Genomic DNA, 23,209 nt, shown 5'->3' on the forward strand with positions numbered 1-23,209 from the left:
GATTAATTCCAGCATGTTATCTTTAAAAAAAAAAGAGTATTGGTAAAGCAAGGCTCAATATAGCAAAAAGAGGCCCAATCAAACAATTTGAAAGACTGAATATTTGAAGGCCTAATCCTTGTGCCTCACATCATCAGAAGCAGAGTGAATGCCAGTTACCAATCTTTGAATGGAGATATATAGGAATTTGCCAATTTTTACTTTGTGACTTTTCCTTCTGATTAAAGTGAAAGGTAGAAAAGGAATGTTTTCTATTATTTGTTTATTGAAACGTTGGCATATTCATGTGAATTTATTGTTGTAATTCTGCCACACCATTTTATCAGCAACAAATGAATTGTCAAACTTCCAAGCATGCTCTTGTTCTTGAACCTTGATTTCCGCTTGATTGAGACTCCTAACCTTTTCCCCCTCCCACTTTCTGTGCCTTCCTGTAATCCCATCCCCCCCTCCCCCCCACCACAGCATTCCACTCTCGGATTTGATGAAAGAACGGCAATCTATTTAGGAACGTGAATACAAATGTAACTTCTGAAACTGTAGTCGAAATACATTTTAATTAAAATTATAACTCCAAGGCCCCATTGAAATAAGATAACCACAAATAAACTGCTGTACAATTCAGGTGAGACCCCTCCAGTAGGGTTTGTTAAGGCAAGAGGCAGGAATGGCTCAAGGTGAAGTTGGAGAAACACACAGAATGCAACAGGCAGATTTGGTAATTATATGAGAGAAAGTGGATGGGAATGGTTATAGTACAAAGTACAGCCATTTGAGTAATGGAAATTCACACTTACAAAATTCACAAACCACTACCAAGGAATCTGGGATATGGGCTGAAAAAATGCTCTTACAAAATTTAGGTGAAAATAAATTAAAGAGACGCCAAGAGAATATTTTCAATTCACATCGCTGGATTTATCCACAGATGAAGCAGTTTCGCATGATGGAATTGCGATACAGGAATGGTTTCTAGGAAGTCAATTCCACCATCCACCACAAACCACCACCCCCTCCACCCACCCCCCCCCCCCCCCTTCCCCCTCCCCCCCCCCCCCCCCCCCCCCCCCCCCCCCCCCCCCCCCCCCCCCCCCCCGCGCAAAACAAAATTAAATTTCTACCACAATATATTTTGTGTTCAATAACTAACATTAGGGGCGACATTGTTGAGAAAATGTATGCATCCAATCAAGCTAGAATCTAACGGCACCACGGTGGGTGTTATTGAATGTGTGAGAAAATGTGTTACAACAAAAATAATGGAGGGGAGGGATAGATGGGATTGTTATAAGAGTCGGCATGAACTCGAAGGGTCAAATAGACCCCAGCGACATTGCAAGGAAATAGCGAATGCAAAGGGAACATCTTCACACTATTTTAAAGGATGGGTACTTGAATCACCAGCATAGTAGTTTGCAGATTAAGCATTGATAAACAGTATTATTATCAATGGGCATTTGAAGGTCAACATTGACATGGCTGGGTCAAAGGCTTGTTTCTGTGTTATTTAACTTTTTGACTGGTCTCCATAAATGCATCTCCAAACGCATGTATTATAAAAGGAGAAATTTAATAATACGAGCTTGAATTCTGAAGTCTTTCAGCCCGAATATCTAGTCCAGGATTTAAGAGTCTAAAGTGTTCCTGTCTTATTTTACTGCATCTGCTACCTCAGGAATTTCCTAAAGTGCTTCAGAAGCTTGACACAATCTCTCTGACATCCCGGTTACACCCTCTGGCCATTTAAAATATGCACAATTTGAAGCCAAAGTCAAACATTGATCATGCACCTTGGCTGAATAAGGTAGGGCAGAAATTTGCTGTGACAACGTCATGTCATTTTTGACTATTAGCACTCCTGTTTTACCACATTAAAAGGATGCCCAATAAATATGTCATATGTATTGTAGAAAGTGTTGGAATGCCTTGAAAATATTTATAGATGTGCTATCAAAACACATGGGTGGTTTTGCAGCCAGTGGTGTAGGCGCAGTACACTCTGCATGCTGCTGACTCCCTCAGGCTGTTGGGAAGCAGCTGGCTTTTATTGGGAGGCTGAAATGCCACATGGCCCCCTGCAGGGAACATGTGGAGCACATGAGCAGAAGAAAGATTGAGCAAGGCTCTTCTACCAATTAGATCAATGAATTTGCGCAGACCTGCTGAGTCTAAGCCAGGAAGGGCAAAGAACAAAGTGTAAATTATATTTAATTCATGTTTAGAAAGCAACATAAAGAGAGAGAACGAAGGATGGGATCAAGAAAAGAATAAAACAGAGAAAAATGTTCCTTCTTGAATCTGAAACATTAATTATGTTCTGAAGGCACACTTGCAGAGTTAAATTATCCAGGCTAGAGAGGTAGTTTAGTGGGCGTTGAGATTTGTCATGCTGCTAAATAATTGCTAACATGGGACTGAAAAAGAATTATTGCTTTCGACCATGTTTTGGTGGAGGCACAGCAACTTCGCAAGCACTAGGTGTTTCAGTGTTTTCACTGGTTCTCCAAGATGCACTGTAGTGTTGTCTTATTTCATCAAGATAACAGTACAATGCACCTTGGAGAATCAGGATAACTGGGACGGCAGCTTGTGGACTTAATAATTATTCTTAATGCAAAATTTGAGGCAAGTACAACATTTCTTCATTTGCCAATAAAGATGGTTTTGGGTGCACTTTCACAAAAAGTTCACTAAATTAATTAATACTTTCTATTGCTTCTTAACTTATTGAATTATCAATTACACTCAAGTGTGTAAAACCTAGTCATGTGAAATGGACTTTAATGTTGCAAAGCATCATAAATGTTAGTATATTGTCCTGATGAAATGGAGTCCTACATGCCAAATAGGTTAAGGGCCTCATTGAAAACAGACTTTGAAACAAGACTTTGTATTATTTTCTGCTTTCTAAACACTGATAGACTATTACCAGTTGATAAGTGGACCAATTATTGGAGCAATTGGACCAATAATGATACAACTGTATGACATTGTCATCTACAGTCTAAAGCAGGCTATTCATTTTATCCACAATGCAATAAGGAGCAGTAACAGTTTTCTTACACATTAACACAAGAATTTTCAGGAGGACAGAAACAATTCTTAATTCTGCAAGCAATAGAATAGAATAGAATAGAATAGAATAGAATAGAATAGAATGCCTCTTATTGTCATTCAAACAGGTTTGAACGAAATGTCATTCCTGCAGTTATGACATTACAAAAAAAACCAAGCCACACACTTAACACAATTTACACAAACATCCATCACAGTGAATCTCCAACACCTCCTCACTGCTGTGATGGAAGGCAAAAGTCTTATCTCTTCCCTTTGTTCTTCTCCCGCGATCCAGCAGTCCAACTGCAGCGTCAAGGCAACTGGGGCTCACGATGTTAAAGTTCCTGGCAGGCGATGGTAAGTCCCGTGGCCGTTTGAGCCGTGCCGGGCGATGTTAGGCCCCGCTCCGAGTTATTTAAACCCCGCGATTCCGGCGGGAGAAGTTGCCGTTGCGGGAGCTCCGAAAAGCGGTCTCCCACCAGGGACATGCTACCTCCCGATGTTCCTGTCCACCGGGCCTGTGGCCAGAGCCTCCGAAGCTCCGAAGTCGGGTTGCAGCCACACGCCACCACAACGCTCCCCGCTCCGAAGTCGGCCAGCTCCGCGATGGCGAGTCCGCAACTGGAGCCCTCAGGTTGGTTCCAGTTGGAGGCCACCGCCGATTCCACGATGTTAGGCCCAACGACACCGGAGACCCGACGGAAAAAGTCGGGTCCCCGTACAAGGCAGAGATTAAACGGTTTCCCCCCCCCCCCCCACATATATACACAGCTAAAACATAATAAAAATTAGAACCAAAAACATACATCTAACGGGACAAAAATTAAAAAAAAGACAGACGGACTGCAGTCGAGCCGCTGATGTTAGGCGCCGCCACACTCCACCATGTCCTATTTCTACACGGTCATAATGGGCCTCAAGCACAGGGCTGTCTTAACTACCTTCAATTTTACTATTTGCAAAGAGAGCAAAACAATTAATGTCCAGTCAGACATGCAATAATATTGTCTATTTGTGTTATTTAGTTTTGTTTTCTATATTCACAGATATGAACAAGTAGCATTTGCTTATAACCTTCATAGCAATAATAATCTCATGACAGGAATGTTGTCTGTGTGGTTTGTCTTTAAATGGTACAAGACCACACTTCGGCGATATGTGGAAAGCTGACCTTGTTTAAAGAGTAATGCCCCTGTCCCACTCAGGAAACCTGAACGGAAACCTATGGAGACTTTGCGCCCCACCCAAGGTTTCCGTGCGGTTCCCGGAGGTTGCAGGTGGTTGCAGGTAATGGAAGCAGGAAGGGAGACTGACAAACACCTCCGGGAACCGCACGGAAACCTTCCGTGGGGCACAAAGACTCCAGAGGTTTCCATTCAGGTTTCCTAAGTGTGACAGGGGCATTAGGCTTCAAGAAGGATCAACGCAGGAGAGAGAGGCGAAGAAGCTCTGGGAGGGAATCCAGAGCTTAAACCTCTGCAGTTGATGACATGATTCTGGTCGTGCAGTGAACCTCTGCTTAATATCTGTGCTGCTTGTGCCACACATCAAATGGCACCCAACTGTCTTATGTTATCCTTTTTTAGGGCAGCACAGTGGCGCAGCAGTAGAGTTGCTGCCTTACAGTGCCAGAAACTCAGATTTGATCCTGACTACAGGCGCTGTCTGCACAGTTTGTATATTCTTCCTGTGACCGCGTGGGTTCACTCCAGATGCTCTGGTTTCCTCCCACGTTCCAAAGACATGCAGGTTCGTAGGTTAATTGGCTTCTGTAAATTGCACATAGAGTGTAGGATCACGGTGTACATAGTGTACAGAGGATCACTGGTTGGCGTGCACTCGGTGGGTCAAAGGACCATTTGCCATGCTGTATCTCTAAATTAAACTATCAATAGTTGATTACTGGACCAATTATTGGAGCAATTGGACCAATAATGATACAACTATATGACATTGTCATCTACAATCTAAAGCAGGCTTTTCATTATACCCCCAATGCAATATTGTCACTGTTTGTCATGTTGTCACTTGCGGGCAGAGCAAAAAGACAAATTCCTTGTATGTGAATATTTGGCCAATAAACTTATTAATAAATAAATTAGTTAATTCATTCATTGAATGGCTTTCATTTGTTCATTAGAAGTAGGGATCCAAGTCACCCCGCTCTGGAGAGGTAGAATGTCTAATGTTCAGCTCTCTCTTTGCATGTGAAGTATAATCTCATGGGAAATTCAAAGGTCTGCAATGAGAAGTGAAAGCCAGGCCCAATCGCACATGGCTGTTGGATGATATAGCTCCCAAGACATGAGAGGTACTATGAAATCCCAGTACCACAACCCTAATAAAGCTCTCTGCACAGGAGCTGAATACAATTTGTTTCACGTCAAGCTTCTGCTCTGTGGCAGCAAAATCATAAACTACAACCAGACCCCTCTACCCACAAAACACTTCTTTTGTTTCTCTTCAGAACATCCAAATTATGTGTGGAGCATCTGGTTACCAGCTGTGCTATGTGGTCACGAACAAGTTGCAAACCCAAGTGATACAGTGTGCCCAGATTACTATCATTCAATAGGGTCAGGGTCACACACACTATCAGAAAGGGACACCCATCCCACAGTTCAGCTCGTACGCTACCACCCCTTCTCCCACCCCTAATTCCCTTCATGTGGAGAGAGATTAGCAGCCAAAAGAATATAAAAGGATTGGTTTCATCAGGGTCAGTCCAATTGGTTTATGATGCAGTGGTGCTGCACTTGGCATTGTAACATTCCGACCATCAACCCGTCAAGAGGGAAATTCACAACACATTTCAAGAACTTTCAGCAAGTTGCCTCATAAATTATGCACCTTGGATAACACAACACTTCTTTCATAGCAAAGGTTGAAGTCTGGAAGATTGCAGATGCCAGTGAAAGGAATGGGCATCTCAGGTCATCAACACATCCGCATCGGCAATGGGGACATTTCCGCTCACTGCACACATGAGGAACATGTTTACCTGCCATGCAGAAGAACCCTATTAGTCCTATTGTCACAAGTTCTGTCGAAGCAAACTGGCACAGCAATTCTACGCAGATTTCAGTCAAGTAATGGATCTCCCCTTTGGTAAAATCGCATTAAGAAAGAGAACACCTACGTTAGCACCCAAAGAAATAAAACAGTGACTTGCATTTTCTCACAGCAAGTAAAAGTGATTAATGAGGGACATGGCACTTAGGTTAGAGGCTTTATGTTGGTTACAATATGCAGGGCCCTACTTCAATTGACGATGGGTTAAACAACAAAATTGTAATTATGAAGTGACTTTGCACCTCAAGATTCATGACAAAGAGAACCAGGTGCTAAAAGTTGGCACTGAGCATTTTCATTTTCAATAACAACTAATCTCATGGAAGCTGTACTATGCTTATAACCAAACTAGTGCTGACATCGTTTTTCATACTGACGTAATTCAAAATACATTTTTGTTTTAGAAATCTGGAATCACTGTGAAGGAATATTGAAAGAGATGCAAAGAAAGACATAGAAGGATAAATGGATCCCGTTAAACATCCAAATCTATACGAGCCAAAACAAGGCCGAAGTAAAAGAACTGCAGAATAAATGTTTCAATGGCTTGCAAATCAGAAATCATTTGGATGCTAATCATTTGCTAGAATACTTGAACCACATTACATCTCTTCTGAGAATCAAATAAAATAAAATTATTACAGCTCTGATCTACAAAGTTAAAACATGAGAAAATGAAAATAATTCATTGCCAGGCAATTGTCGCACAAACAGGGAAGAATAGTCTGAACAACACATTTTCTGCATCCGGTTTTGCAGAGCAGAAATTTTTCCAGAGCTGACCAGTATCTTCTCAATTATATACTTGCATCTGCATAAACAGTTGTTATGTGCTTGTTAACATGTAGATAGCCTATTATTGCAAACGGAGTTAGTTATTGTCCTTAGCATAAGTGTGTGCAAGCAGTTTAGATACAACCTTGGCTTTGGGCTTGGTTTTCTTGGTTGAGCACTTATCCTGATGTTGCAGCACAAGTACTTTGTGTTTTAATAGTAATCATTGATTCAGATTTGCAGTATTTTTAATTCCTATTCATAGAAATTAAGAAACTGTCTTTTTACACATATTCAAGCTTTTGAGATTGTTGACCGAGTTGTCCTATCACATTGCATGACAAATTGCAGAACACATTTTATTTTTCTGTATTGGTAAAGTAACAAGGAGTAGAATGTGTCATTTGTGGAGTTATTGCAACATTGGGTTAATAAATGAAGTTGGTGCAGTACAGATTTAGATAACACCATCAAGGGGACAGCAGAGAGGGAGGAAGCATCAGACAGAGGAAGAACAACACTGTCAAATGGATGGGACTGAGGGAGCACTGCATCGTCAAATGGACAGGACTGAGGGAGCACCACACTGGCCGAGGAACTACAATGTTATTACTGGGACAGGTCCGAGGAGGATTCAGATTCAGACTCAGCTTATTGTCATGTATATCAGTAATGAAATGCCCTGTCACATGAAGCGTTTAGAATAAATGCACACTATATATTATGATGATCGATACAATAGTAAATACGGTGACAAATGCAAAACAGCATAATGGTGCAATGACTGTAGAAGAGATTGGTATTTACAAAACCTGCTTCGATTTAGCGTTTATTGGTAGTAAACCTGCAGAGCTGGTTCTAATGACTTTCTCAGCAATAGGCAAACAGATAATAAGGAAAAACATCCACAGAAAATTTAACTGTAAAGAGTAACTTCACATAAAATGTTGTCATTCTCCAACATCACCTTCATCAGTGACATGCTGTCAGGGGGATATGGTTGTAGGAACATCACAAAGTTAGATAGACAGGGCTGAGGGAATTCCATACATTCACAATCCCTTGAAGCCCTTTTGCATCCTCTAATCATAATTCCACGTAGTCTTGCAACATCAGCAACCTAAGATATGTGGTATTTGATCCACTCAGCTGCATTAGTTGAAAAGTTGGGCAGAGAAGAGGCAGATGGAATTTAATCCAAGCAATTGTGAGATGCTGCATTTTGGGAGGTCAGGTGCGTGAGGAAAGTATGCAGTAAATTGTAACATCTTTAGCAATATTGATGGACAGGAAACTTGTGGCTTAGTCCATAGCTCTCTGAGAGTGGCAATACAGGTAAATAAGATGGTAAAAGTGGCATACACATACTTGCCTTCATCTGTTAAGGCATTGAACATAGAAGTTGGCACATCATAAGTGAAAGGAGCAGAATTGGGCCATTCAGCCCATCGTCTACTCTGCCATTCAATTATGGCTGATTTCTCTCCCTCCTAACCTTCTCCCCATAACCCCCGACACCCATACTAATCAAGAATCTATCTATTTCAACCTTAAAAATATCCATTGACAGCCTCCACAGCCTTCTGTGGCAATGAATTCCACAGATTCACCATCCTATGACCAAAGAAATTCCTCCTGGTTTCCTTCCTAAAGGAACGCCTTTTAATTCTGCGGCTCTGACCTCTGGTCCTAGACTCTCCCGCTGTGTAAAACTTTAGATAGACACAAAATGGTGGAGTATCTCAGCGGGACAGGCAGCATCTCTGGATAAAAGGAATGGGTGCCGTTTCGGGTCGAGAACTTTCTTCAGACTCTTTAAAACATGAAACTTAAAACTTTAGTTTGGCCACATGGGGAGTATTGTGTGCAGTTCTGGTCACTGCATCACAGGCTTTGGCGAGGGTGCAGAAGAGGTTCACCAAGATGTTGCCTGGTTCGGAGGGCATTAGCTATAAAGAGAGTTTGCAAAAATTTGGATCGTTTATAACCATATAACCTTATAACAATTACAGCACGGAAACAGGCCATCTCGGCCCTACAAGTCCATGCCGAACAACTTTTTTTCCCCTTAGTCCCACTCGAGCATTAGAGGTTGAGGGGCGACCTGATGGGCTCTGCCCGAGCTGGCTGCCTGCCCCCTTTCCAGAGGTACGTCTGTGCCTGGGTGGGGTTAGAAAGGGACTACGCCCTGTCCACGAGTCGTTTGGGGGATATCCGGGACCGCTGGGCACCGCAGGGGGTTGAATGCATCCTCAATAAGGATTGTAACATATTTGTATAGTAGTTTATTTAGGATATTTGTTTGTATTGTATTATGGTGGTAGGTTCTGGTTTGTTTTATTGTAGTGCAAATATTATTTTGTAATAATTGTTTACATTTTTTGATTAAAGAAAAAAGAAAAACAGGGGGGCGATCTGATTGAAGTGTATAAAATTACGAGAGGCCTCGATAAGGTAGAGAGTCAGTGTCTTTTTTTTCCCCAGGGTTCAAATGTCAAATACTAAAGGATGTAGAGGGGGGGGAGAGAGAGAGAGAGAGAAAGAGAGAAAAAGAGAGAGAGAGAGAGAGAGCGAGTAAATGAGTTCAATTCATTTTACACAAAGAGTAGCAGGTGCATGAAATGCATTGCCGGGGAGGTGGAAAAAATAGATATGATAGCAAAGTTCAAGAGACATTTAGAGAGAAAAATAGGCAGGTAATAGAGGGATACAGAGTATATGCAAGCAGATGGATTAGCTTTAATTTGGCATCAAGTTTGGTATAGACATGGTAAGCCATAGGGCCTATTCCTCCGTTGTATTTTTTGATGTTTCTCTTGTTAAGTGGGTTGCGGAAAGTACTGTCGAAGCAGTGACTCCTGCAATACCCCAGCAGTCACATCTTACTAACTTACAAATGATCTGTTTATTCCCAATCTTTACTTTTGGTCTGATATGCAAATATATTGCATCATCTCTTGGACTCAACACCTCTAACTCATCAGAAGTTTGAGGAAATTCAGCATGTGGCCAAATACATTATTGAAATTCCACAGGTGTATAGTGGGGAGCATACTGACTGGTTGCAAAGTGGTACAGTAATTCTAATGCTTATACCAAAAGAGGCTGCGGAAAGTGATGGCCACGGCCCGTTTCATCATGGCTGCTGCCCTCCCTACCATCAGAATACTTTTTATGGAAGTAGCTGTTAATATCAAAGACCCACACCTCCTCAGCCTCAATTTCTTATTGCTACAATCAGGAAGATGGTACAAGAGCCTGAGAACAGCACCCTCCAGATTCAAGACCAACTTCTCCCATCAACTACTGGGTTCTTGAACCACCCTGTACACCCCCAACTACAACTCTACCTCAGCACTGAACCACGACAGACTTTACACTACTATAGTTACTGTAAGTGCCTTGATATTTGCACTACCATGGTCTGGTTTACTTAGAATAGCTGTTAATTTATTGCATATTTATTTGTTGTTGCTAATATCTAATGTTCCCTAAAGCTGCAGTGATGCTTTTTTCAGGCTTACATCCAATGCGTATCACAAATAAATGCTCTTGAATCTTCAATCTCTTGAATCTCAATAAGTATCTAATTCTCAACGTGTTTTTATTACACTAAAGACATCTCCTCTCCCTGATCATTTTAAGCTTTATTTTCCCCCTACTCTCTAATGATCTCTATTAACCACATGCTTGGCAGAGAAAGGTTAGACCTTGGTTAGTTTTCCTGCTGCATTCCAACATCAACAACTGGAAGAACTATTTGAGGTCACATAGAAACCACTCGATCAGTGAGAGGGTACAACGTAACACTGACAAGGATTTGGCGGCAAGACACACGCCACTTTTTGCTGTGGGTTATTGTGAAACACAGACAAGAAATAATGGCAAATAACAAAAACCTGTTGGGTTAAGAGATGGGAAGAGATGAGCTAACCCCATTTTTGTTCAGGTCAAGTGCTCAATAATGGTGTAACTATAAGATTATTTGCGCTATAACTTGTCTAGTTGGTAACTGAATGACCATCCTTGTAATTTCATGCATGCCAGCTTGCAATTTCAAACTCAGTAATAATGCGTGTGTATTATGAAAGTGTATCGATGACAGTGTGGGCGACGCTAGCTATATGTTTGTGCATGTGTATACTGTGTGTGCGAGTGTGACTGAGGCGGCAAGACGGTTGTTCAAATCAAAGATCAGGTTCAAATCGTAAATCTGTCCGAAACAATAAAATACTTTCTGTCAGAGGTACCCCTTTACAAGTGGCAAATGGGAAGGGGGTAGGCCATTTGGCCTCTCGAGCTTGTTCTTCCACGGGGTAAAACCGATGCGTTGCAAGGACTAAATGTTGTCAATTTAAGTGGGAAAACATTGGCAGTACAACGCCGCAGCGCCAACTGGCTTTCGACATTTTTTTAGCAGCGTTCTCGTGGTTTTAGTGCGTCGGCGACCGCCTCGCCCCCACATCCAGGCCCCTGTCTGTGGGGGAAAGATGCATTCGTGACGGTGCAAATTGAATCTTTCAGCTAGCCCTCGCTCTCTCTGCCCTCGACTTGCTTCCCGGGCTGAAGTATCCGAGCCTTCCCCACCCAGCATTCAGTCCCCTCCCTGTTTGTGGAGCTTCGCCGCACACTCTTGGCAATGTCTTCCAGCTAACGTATTTAATTTAATTCGTGTGCGACTTGCCCATACTATTTTAATGACATATTGCTTGGGACAGTGCGGAGAAGCAAGGAGGAGGAAAAGCTGGCGTAAGCAGCCAGCGAGAGCCCAGTGTGTGTGGCCAGACAGCGGGAGAAGCAAAGCCTGCAACACTGGAGCGGCAAGGCAGCTGGGTCGGCGTGCTAAATCAGCGCTTTAGCAAATCAATGCCACTTGAAGAGTACAATGCGAGCCCTCACTGTACAGACGCCAGAGACTGGAGAAATGCATTCTCAAGTATTTCACATTAAGAGGGAATAATGTGTTAATTTATAACTCTTCACCCTGCACACTTGGATTATCCATCTGTGTCAGCGGTTTGACTTTGTAAATTTATCAAAAACAGGGAGAAGGGAAAGGCATCCTCCAGTCAAGAACCAGGGAATAGCACTTAAAAAAAAGATGCAGCCCATTTTTGCCCCTTCAGCTTCGTTACAAGGGCTGTCGAGCCTTGGGGAGCAGTGCTCGCACTGCGGCGGTTCTGCGAGGTCTCATCCTTCACGCATGACAGGAGGGGGAAGGATGCAGCAGCCGAGGCTGTCAGCAATAGACTTTAGAAAAGTTCCAAAGTCTGCAGATTCAGTTGCTCCTGCACTTCGTGTCCGCGCCTGCCCGCCCGCGCATGCACACAGTCTCAAGCACAAACACTATCCCCTCACGCATCTGAACGCCTCCAAATTATTCTTACGCATATTTATGTTCCCGTGCACACTTAAACACCCACAAATCGCACACTTTCATTCGAACCTGCAATTTACACGCTAGTTACACACGGTCTCAGCCACCACTACACTAGGCTAACTACTGTCACAAAGACAGACAGTAATTAAACACTGATTAAGTTGCAAGGCATCACAAGCCCACGGGGGGGTTGAGTAATTTTTGGAAAGCTTCATAGTGGATCAGCTGACCGAACCTCGGGCCTGAAATGTTAACGGTTAACTCTTCATGGACCAGATCTCGCGGTTAACATGGAACAACTTTCGGATTCTTCAAAAAATAAGTTGGAATACTTGGAATTCTGAGCGGATTCGTCTTGAACTACAACACGATTCTAATGTTTAACATCTTGGTACAATTCTTCACACGTGGTCGGCAGTCCATCCACACTACTACGCGTGTAAAAGAAACATTATGTCTGTACGTTTCCTTGACAAGTATTTTAACTATCACCAGAGCTGATGGTACCAGGCACGCTGCCGAAGTTCCACAAAGTCCAGCGCTCAGTCCACGGGCAATAATACTGGCCTCGCCCTTTAGAATTATTAACCTGCCTTGCGCTTGAGGGCCGCGGAATTCGGGGAAGGAGAAGGCCAAGGATCAATTAGGAGGAGTTTGTTCAGAAACCTGCGAGTTCATTCAACGAGAAGGACGGGGCCAACCTGCTAACACCAAGTTCTCCTCAAACTGAATACCAGTTGGAAATATATTGTCAACATTTATGCCCCATCGACAAATCCATCAGTTTTAACTATCACTTTCTAACCTGTTCAGCCTTCCCGTTGTTTTATTCATTCTATGGATATGGCCATGGCTTGCAATTTTTATTTTTCAGCTCCTATTGCGTATGTCTAATCGTCCCTGAACGGAAATGGGTCTGCAGTCATATATTGGACCAGCTAATCAAAAACAGCGCATTTCATCCTCTAAAGGACATTAGTGAAGCAGATAGACACAAACTGCTGGAGTACCTCAGCGGGACAGACGTCATATGTGGATAAAATGAATGTGACGCTTCGGGTCGAGACCTTTCTTCAGCAGAAGTGTGTTTAGGACAATCCGGTGGCTTCTATTGTTGAGACTTGTTTATAAAAATAAATTCTGATGTATTTCACTCAAGTTTAAATTTCGCAATTGTTGAAATTATTTAAACTCACATATGCGTCAGATCAGTGGCCCAGAAGCCTGACCATTTTGCTCGGACACTCACCATGTGCACTGGGCTATTCCATTCAATACTCTACGCGAGCAAATTCCACATTCTCGCCAATCTTTGGGTGAAAGGTTTTCTAATCTTCCAATTATACTTTTCCCCAAAACTAGTTGCATTCCCTTCAACAAAAAAGGTTAATTGCTTTAAAGGCTTGTATCATATTTTAAATACACCCCCCCCCTCCTTTTCCGGGGTTACGTCCGTGCCTGGGTGGGGTTAGAAAGGGAATACGCCCTGTCCACGGGCTCCACAGGGTGTTGAATGTATCCTCAATAAGGATTGTAACATAGTTGTATAGTAATTTATTATGGATATATGTTTGTATTGTATTATGGTGGTGGGTTCTGGCTTGTTTTATTGTAGTGTAATTATTATTTTTTAATAATTGAATAATTATTTTGATTAAAAATGTGTAAAGAGAGCCAGACTATTCATCCTTAATATGTCCACCTTCACACTTCTGGTATAATCTTTGTAAATTGTATCTGCACCCTTTCCATTGCTTCTACATTGACCAGAACTGTGCACAACACTCCAAACGTGGTCTAATGAAACCTTACCAAGAAATTTTAATATAATCGCCCTACCTATAAATTCTATCTCTCTGGAAATAAACGTATGTGCTCTGCCTGTACAATAACTTTGCCAACATGCACTGCAACGTTTAGTTATTAGTGTATTTGTTCTGCCAACTCCACTCAGCCTCACATCTTCCTATCAAAATGTGCTACCTCATATTTATCTGGTCTGTACTTCAGTTGTGACTTATTTTCCTATTATCTAAGGTGATCAATGCACTCCTGGAACTTGGTGACCCCCCCCCCCCCCCCCCCCCCCCCCAGTATTGCCAATTTAGTAATATTCATAAATTGTGCTCTGGATTAAGAGTCTGATTTGTTAATATAATCGAGAAGAGCAATGGTCTCAACAACGACATTGTGAATCTGCACTACCCACCTGCTACCATTGGGAATAGCCACCTCCAACTCTGAAGATCTGAAGAAGGGTCTCGACGTGAAACGTCGCCAATTCCTTCTCTCCAGAGACGCTAGCTGTCCAGCATGAGAGGAGATCCAGCGTTTTTGTGCCTACCTTTTATTCCAACTCTCTGCTTTCTTCTGACTCCATATTTTTTTTGTCGTTTGTTTGTCTTTTGGGAGGACTTTAACTTATCTCTTTTTTTTTTTAATTTACTTTGGAATTGTCTAGTCTTTCTGTTCCACGTCGGAAAGCCAAGAAAGGCTTCTCGAGCAAGATATTTCATGTTGAAAGCCACATTTCATGTTGAAATCCACACTGCCGAATCGTTATTGGACTTTTAATTTCTATATGTTGACTTGCTTTCCGTGTTAACCGAGTAGTGTTCCGTTACTTTTTTCCTACCAGGGTGTAAAGACAACGTCCTATTCCCCCCTTCTTAACTATACGTTTTATCTGAGCCATTTACTTATCATCTGCACTTTTTTTTCTCACTGATTATTAAATAGCTACAAATGTGGGTGGGTACAATTTGTCTGGAGCACGGGTTTTAGCTCGGGGTTTGATTCGTTGGTTGAATATATTCCCTGTTGTATTTGACCATTTTATTTTATGTTCCCTGTCCATTTAATCCCAGAGTTCCCCTTTCCCTTCTTAATGCGTTTTACATCTAATCCCCTCAAATTCTAATCCCCTCAAATTCTATTCGTCACCGCTGGTTAACGTTTGCCTCAACACCCTCAATTGGTCTCTTGTCTTTATTTATTCATGGAATCTCATACTTCTTTTTTCCCCCTTTCAGAGGAATATATATCTTGCATTCTAATCACTGTTTCAAATGTTCTGTATCGCTCTTTGCCAGTGTTGGACATATTTTCTCCGAGTTGTTCCGCATTAAAATCTGCCTTTCATCAATCTATTAACCTCATTTTTATCCTACACGTGTCCTTATCTATTACCATCTTCAAAAGCAACACTGCAGTTTCTCGCCGAGGGGCCAAGCTGAATACAGGGTTGCGTCGAAGCCTCCTGCTGTTGCGTGTGTGGCTGGAGCGGAGCAGCGGCAGGTTGCGAATGGGGCATTCTGCCACATTCCCGCTGGGTTTCACACTGCCATCGCCTCCCACCAACCATGGTATCCCATCCCTCCACCTTCAAACTCAGCAGACGGAAAGGGTACAACTAAAGAGTTCCATTCGCGGCCGTATTCTCTCAAAGCCAACCTCGCCCAGATAATAGTCCTGAGAATGGCAGTAAAGAAAATGCTGGCAATTCCCAGCGGGTCAGGCAGCGTCCGCAGAGGAGGAGCTCGCTTTTTCAGATCCATTATCTTTGTGTTTTTTTTATTGCAGAATTCCAGCTCCACCTGCAGGTTTGGATTCTATCAAGCATGGGTTGTGCGCAGTTGGTTAGTCAAGAGGAACAAACGCCAGTGGCGGCTCCCTGGTCAGGTTCCACTGAACGTACTGAAGATAGACACAAAATGCTGGAGTAACTCAGCGAGGACAGATAGAATCTCTGGAGAAAAGGAACAGGTGACCATTCGGGTCGAGACCTTTCTTCAGACTGGGAGTCTGACCGGACACTGACTGGTCGGTGGAGGACATGTGCCTACCTTGATACTTCGAATGAAACGGAGATACCTGGTTTGACTTCTGGAAGTCCAGCCTCCTGCCGCCACTGCCCCCTGAAGAATTGAGCCTAGCCCCTTGTTGTGGCCTGGGCTCAAACACATGACACCCACCCGTCTCCAAACTCCATCTCGTTGACTTGAAGATGGCATTAGATTTCTCGCGTGGTTTCAGCTTTTGTGCGCTCACCTCAAAAAGCTGTTCACCGTAAATACACATTCACCACTCGCGATTATCAACCACCCGTTTATATTGCCGGTGAAGTGCCAACTCCCGACCAACTTTCTTGCTCTGGGATCAGCGGGGAGTGTTTGACCTTGATTTATGAGCTGCGAGCGCGTCAACACACAATTTTCACGTGAATTGTCAGTGCGTGTAAAGCGTCCGTATCAGCGGCCTTGCAAAAAAAAGAAAAACTCTCCCACGGCTCTGCACTTCTGCACTTCACCCCCACGGCTCTGCACTTCCACCCAACCCTTCAGGTGGACCAATATACAGCCCCGCGCACCGGGAATATTACAAGGGGCGCTTGTGGGGCAAATTCACCACAATATTCCACATGTTAGTGCATTGCTGCACCGTTTTGCTGCACCATTCTCCCGCACAGTGTTCCGCAATGAATTCAATTGTTTTTATGTAGATCCTATCCGAGTAAATGCCAATATATCATTATGGATATATAAACAAATACCTTGCAACTGACAAGGGAGCTTAATTGATAAAGACTTTGAATTTGTAAGTTTTATCATTGAGACATTTTTAAATCAGTTTTACTTTAATCCCATTATTGAAAGGTATACGCTCTTTTTCTGTACACCTCACTAAATGGTGGAGGCGGAATTACGTTCCCGTATCAATTTACCTCTATTTTCTTTGTCAAGGTATGTGGACGAGGTGGAAATAGAAAAATTGTATGGATATTAAAAAATGTAAACATCGTTACCAGTGTAAAGTTATAATAGACATTTAACCATTAAGAATTAAACTACAAATGTGAGATTAAAAGTAACCCCCTTCCCACTACCCAGTAATGCGAGGAATGTCACGTCAATACCGACGACAATCTCAGGTTCGACTAATTCTCTCTATCAATAATAAGCAGAAAGGTTTTTCATGTTACACAGAAAACAACCAGGTCCAGCATTGATTCTCAGTCCCGCCCACATAGCACTATTCCTGGCTGTCCCGACTGAAGGTTTTCCCAAATGGGAATTCGCTATTCTTGTCAATCGCGGTGCCTGTAAAGTTAATCCTCTCCCGTGCCACCTAAAGGGTTAAAGCTCTGAGGTACAGTTGTGACTTGTCAATGACACATAATACCCTGGGTCCTTCAAGCAATCAACTTTACTTGACATGTATTTGCTCATCACAGGACCCGCAGTACTACTGGGAAAATGAAGAAAAACCTAAATTAACACTTGACATTCAATATGGTCAAGTCCTTAATTGGCTGGTCTTCCGGAGAAAGCAATTTTCTATTCCCCAACCTGTTCGTATGTCATGTGTAGAGTGGAGCTCTTGGCCATCACTGCTGTCCCCAGCTCACTCTAATGAGTGCAGATGAATTAGTGCTACGTGACACGATTTTAGCAGTCTCCCTCCCCCACCTCTCAGTATTGAGACTAATTCAGTGTTGATCATTAAAGGGGGGAAAAAGGTTTCACAAGGCAGGCAATGACCTGTTAAGAAGCAGTCAGTGAAGGCTCTGAATCAGGTGGTCTAAGTTGCAAGTGTAAGGAAAAGGGCAAAGTGCAGAAACTTCAGAACCACTAGTGTTATTTTTGTCAAGCAGTTTAATTCATGGCTAAATCCCAACCTAGCGAGTTTGCAAAGGGAGAATTGCAAATTGAAGCAGCAGTCTTTTTTCTCAATGGCCTGTATTAAAAGAAAAGTTGAATTTAGGAAAACATCACTGATGTTTTAAAATGCAAACACAGCAGGGTTTTTTCCTCCAAAGACTTAAAGGACAATTTTTAATCATTGTATGCAATCTTTCAATTTGAAATATCTAAAATGATTTTTTTTTCAGAGCCACAGAGAAAGAGTAAGGGAGTGGAGCTAATTGGAGTGGAGCTAATTGGCAAGTCCTTCAGACAGGCACTTCCATCATGGACAAGGCCTGCTCCTTTATCAGCTGGAATTTCAAAGATTGAAAGCTACATGGATGGAATGGAATATTAAACATCCAAGGGTTTGACAAAAACAATGGATTAAGTTGCATCATAGAATCTTCTTCTCATCTCCCACAAATACTGCCTGTATATCTCTCTCAAAATAAGGCTAGCTTCATTACGAACAAATCAGTTATTGGCTCATCTATTCTAAGCCACTAGCTGATAAAGCATGGCTGGGAGGGACAGAATACAAAGAGCCATGAATGCTCTGATGAGTCCTTCTGCCTTAGTGTATAAAATCATGAGGAAAGATCGGTTAGACACACAGTCTCTTGCCCAGAGTGGAGGAATAGAGAACCAGAGGAGAGAGGTTTAAGGTGCATGGGGAAAGATTTAATAGGAATCTGAGGGGTAACATTTTCACACAATGGGTGGTAGGTGTATGGATGGAGCTGCCAGAGGAGGGAGTTGAGTCGAGTCAGGCACTATCGCAACATTAAATAAACATTTAGACAAGTACATGGATAGGACAGGTTTAGAGAGATATGGGCCAAATGCAGGCAGGTGGGACTAGTGTAGATGGGACATGTTGGCTGGTGTGGGCAAGTTGGTCTGTATCCACACCCTTTGACTCTATGCCAGTCAGTTCAAAGGTGAGCAAGGAATGAGCCAGCATGGCTACCATCATAGCTCATCGTCTGCGATCTCAAGAAGTTGCTCTGTGGGCAACTGGACAATAAAGATTACAGGGTTTATGACACACCTGAATTGTTTATTAACTAAATAGGTACAATTTTAAAGTAGTTCAGGCAACTGATCTAGGGATTGTGTAAAGAAATGTGACAGTGGTAGGGCAGGTTGGGAAAGCTTTTGGAAAGTCACCTTAGAAATTAAAATAAATTGTCATGAATCTACAGCTACAAGGTGAATTTCATAAATACAGGAAAAAGAGAATTGCAGTATAATGGCAAAGACTAGCAGGTGATATTAAGTGGATTGCTCTTTCAAGGAGCTAGCTCGGGCATAATGGGGTGAATGGCCTCTTCTTGAGCTGTGATATTCCCTCAAAACATTACTTGCAGTATCATTATCAAGTGAGCTGGGCTTTGAGCCTTGATGTTTGTCAGTACATGGGATCAACCTAATGGGGATGGGATGGGGTTCCATCTGTTCACCTAATTCTGAATCATGTAAAGCTCCTGTAACATCACCCTCAAAGTCAGATACTGTAATCCCACAAAAGAGATACAGTAATGAAGGCAGATTTTACCAGCACATTTAGTCAAACCAAACTGACCAGTTTATCAGGCATTTATTTTAGTGAGAAAAGATCATGGGCCTGAAACCATAGGTTAAAAATTCTACATCTCTGAAATTAATAGCTACTGAAACTGCACCCGTCACTGGAAAGATAACTCCCTAAATCCCGGCTGGAATGTTTCTAAAAAAGCAGCAAGTCGCAGCTGTGTTAGCATTAAACTTGAGGAAGGGGAGGGGTCGGATCACTTTAGATACAATCACACATGCCTTTTTGTGTATCCAGCATTGTGCCAATTTAACCAAGGAAACAAAGAATCAGTGGGACTTTAGGAAGAGAAAACAACATTATGTGGCTGAAGATTAAAATGATTCCCCCCCTTTGATTTAGTTGTTAGAAGGATCTGGGAGGATCCGAAGATCACAGCAGCAGACGACAGCGGCATGCTGCACGCTGCAGAAAGCTTGTGGGCAATGTCAACTAATGAGGGAAGGAATGTTGGTAATGTCCCCTGATTAACTGCTGACAGGAGGGGTGGTGACATTCAGTGTCAAACTATTAAATCAGCCATGGCATTAACACCTCCTCTTGACGTCGCATCCCCAGAGGGCATTGAAAGCCACAAGAGCTTTTCAGCACCCTTCCTTGATAAACCCTGGTGATGATGCCTCAACCTATATCCACAGTTATAATAGAGGGAGAAAAATGCTGCATGTCATTGCTCCAAGCCAGTCAAAGTGAAAGGACAGGACTGCAGCACTTTCTTGTAAAGTGACATTGTCACCCAGCACTAATAAGCCAGGACCTATTAGCACCATTGGTATATTCACAAAAGTGAATACATTTTTTAATAAAAAATATTTATTCAAACATTAAAATAATATATACGGTACAGTAAGAAACAAAACAGAATACACGACAAACGATAAACTATTATACAACTGTCTTACAATCCTTCTCAAGGAGACATTCAACCCCCTGTGGTGCCCAGTGGTCCCAGAAATCCCCCAGGGAGCCCGTGGGCAGCGCATAGCCCCTCTCTAACATCACCCGGGCATGGACATACCCCTGGAATTATGCCAAAAACACTATTTCAGGAAGGAACAATCCCAGAGTTTGTGCAGAGAGGCGTCCCGTACTTAGTGTCACTTGATACTGGAGTCAGACACTTAACAAGGGGGATTCACAACTCCTAAATGCAGTTTCTTGAAACATTTTCAACCTTTTACCATTATATTTTAGTTTTTACCTTTATTATAACCATTCACACTGATGCAATGGAAATGTTACAATACAAAATGCAGATGGCTGAAGTTATAACATGGAATTGGAATCTGGGGGGGGGGGGGGGGGGGGGGGGGGGGGGGGGGAGAGAGAATTACTTTAACACCAATAATAAAACTTGTTTTTTTTTTTTAAACAACTGATTTTTGGCCATGATCTATACTCTGCCAGTTGTGGTCTTCTTGCTCTCTGCTAATACATGAGCAAATGAAGGAAGCAGCAGCAAGATTTCAAGATCATCAGGTCACATTTTGTCCATGAAGCCTTTAAAACCTCAATAATCAGGGATGTTTGGCACACAAATATTTTTTTGAGCAGTGCCTATGGTTCTATGAACTTCCTCCCAGGTTATTAACGAATATAGAATAGCTTTTAACAGCAATGTTTCAGGTTATGCTGCGTTTAGCCACAAAGTTCATGACGGCTGGGTTCTTGCATTATATAGATCATTGCTGATTCATACCTGGATGTTTGTGAGCTCCATCGCTCTCTGTGAACACCTGCCACCAGGCAAGGCCAAATCCTCCTCCAGTTCTTAACTTTGCAGAATAATCTAAAGTGGGTGGTATCATAGACTGTGAAGATGGTTATCAAAAATTACAGCTGTATCTTTATCAGTTGGGTAAGTGGACTGCAGAATGGTTAATGGAGTTTAATGCAGATAAGTGCAAGGTGTTATATTTTGAGAAGTCAAACCACGGTAGAACCTTCACAGTGAATTGCAGGGTCCTGGGGAATGTTGCAGAGCAGGGGGATCTCAGAGTGCATAAACACGGTTCCTTGAAAGTGCGGTAACATGGATATACGATGGTCAAGAAGGCTTTCAGTACATTGGCCTTCATCAGTCAAGATACCGTGTATAGAGTAACTCAGCGGGTTAAGCAGCATCTCTGGAGAAAGATTATGGGGACATTTTTCGGGTTGGGACCCTTCTTTAGAAGTTGGAATGGTATGTTACTGTTGGCCAAGACGTTGATGAGACTGAATTTGGATTATTGTGTTAAGATTTGGTCATCGTGCTATAGAAAGAATTGTTAAATTGTAAAGAGTGCAGAGAATATTTACAAGGATGTTGACAGGATGGGCTGCACTACAGGGAGACTAGGACTATATTCCCAGAGGAAGAATGGATGAGAGTTAATCTTATAGATGTGTACAAGATCAAGAGTGAAATTGAGTGGGTGCATGAATAGTCTTTTAGCTAGAGTTGGGGAATAAAGTACCAGAAAAGATAGGTTTAAGGTGAGTGGGGAAAGATTTATTGGGAACCTGATGGGCAACTCTTTCACACAGAGGGTGGTGGGTAAATGGAATGAGCTGCCAGAGGAGGCAGTTACTATAACATTTAAAAGACATTTGGACAGGTGCATGGATAGGAAAGGCTTGGAGGGATATGGGCCAAATGCAGGTAGGTAAGACGGGTGTAGATGGATCCCCCAATCGCCAAGAATGGACCCAGCAAGGGGGGGGGGGGGGGCTGCTGCCAGGTGCAGCTGCATGCTGTACATAGGACTGTTTTGTGAACTTTGTCAGCATCAAATCGTGGCAACACTTGTGTACTGCCTCGGTGAGGTCTGCTATACAACTTTACCGAGTTGTATGCAACACAAAGCGTTTCATTGTACCTCAGTACATGTGACAATAAAGTATCATTGAATCATGGTCAACATGGGCAAGTTGAGCCGAAGGGCCTGTTTACGTGCTGTATGATTTTAGCCAGGTTGATCCTATCACCATTAAAATTGTATTTCTTTCTGCAGACAAGGTGTATATACTGGCCTTACTGGAAAGACACCAGAGGTCAAAATGTTCAACCTCGAGGGCAGGTTGCATTGACAAAACCTGCACTCCCTTGTGTTGGAAGATTGAAAGGCTGTTTGCAATGATGATAAAACACAATCCATTACAAGGGGACAGAATCTTACACTGCGAGACATGGAAACTCTTTATACAGATGGGGTGACGAAAACTGCATTGTTTAGATTAAATGGAGGAGATTCAGTAGAAATTTCAAAACTGGAATCCTTCTGTGATCTTGCCTTGATCAGCCGTGAGAGCTGGGTGGAATCCAGCCAGTGCAGTAAGAGTTGACGGTAAATCCCAGGTTTTCAAATGTTCCATATTGAAATGTCAGAGTATATTGGCAGAAGGCTAGAGGAACTGGGAACAGCTATTTTGCCTCAATACGGAACAACAGAAATTAAATTGAAAAATGAAGAAAGTTTATGAGAGAATGAGATTAAGATGATCCATTTTATTGTTCCACAGAGAAATTATTCCAGTTGGTGTATTTGGGCAGTTCATTAGTGCCAAGAACACGCGTTTTCATTAATCGCACCATTTATTTCTGCCAACGCAAGAATTTCCAGAACTGGAGACGTGCAGAGATGATGGAGAATGGTGGGACTG

At 42.5% G+C, this 23,209-nt stretch overlaps 1 protein-coding gene across 6 annotated transcripts in view; it reads right to left on the reverse strand.

The window, feature by feature from the left end:
* Window positions 1-23,209, reverse strand: part of bnc2 (basonuclin 2) — a 533,367-nt gene that overhangs the window by 346,465 nt on the left and 163,693 nt on the right. For 2 of the 6 annotated variants that reach the window (XM_055632354.1, XM_055632353.1), the window contains exon 1: window positions 16,129-16,730. The exons of the other annotated variants lie outside the window; for them this stretch is intronic. In XM_055632354.1, coding sequence (XP_055488329.1) covers window positions 16,129-16,296 — 168 coding nt within the window. In that variant the 5' untranslated portion in view covers window positions 16,297-16,730. Of the gene's footprint in view, window positions 1-16,128; window positions 16,731-23,209 lie in introns of those variants that run through there. 6 annotated transcript variants of the gene reach the window in all.

The sequence above is a fragment of the Leucoraja erinacea genome, chromosome 3 (genome assembly GCF_028641065.1).
Source record: "Leucoraja erinacea ecotype New England chromosome 3, Leri_hhj_1, whole genome shotgun sequence".
In the NCBI taxonomy this organism is placed as follows: domain Eukaryota; kingdom Metazoa; phylum Chordata; class Chondrichthyes; order Rajiformes; family Rajidae; genus Leucoraja; species Leucoraja erinaceus.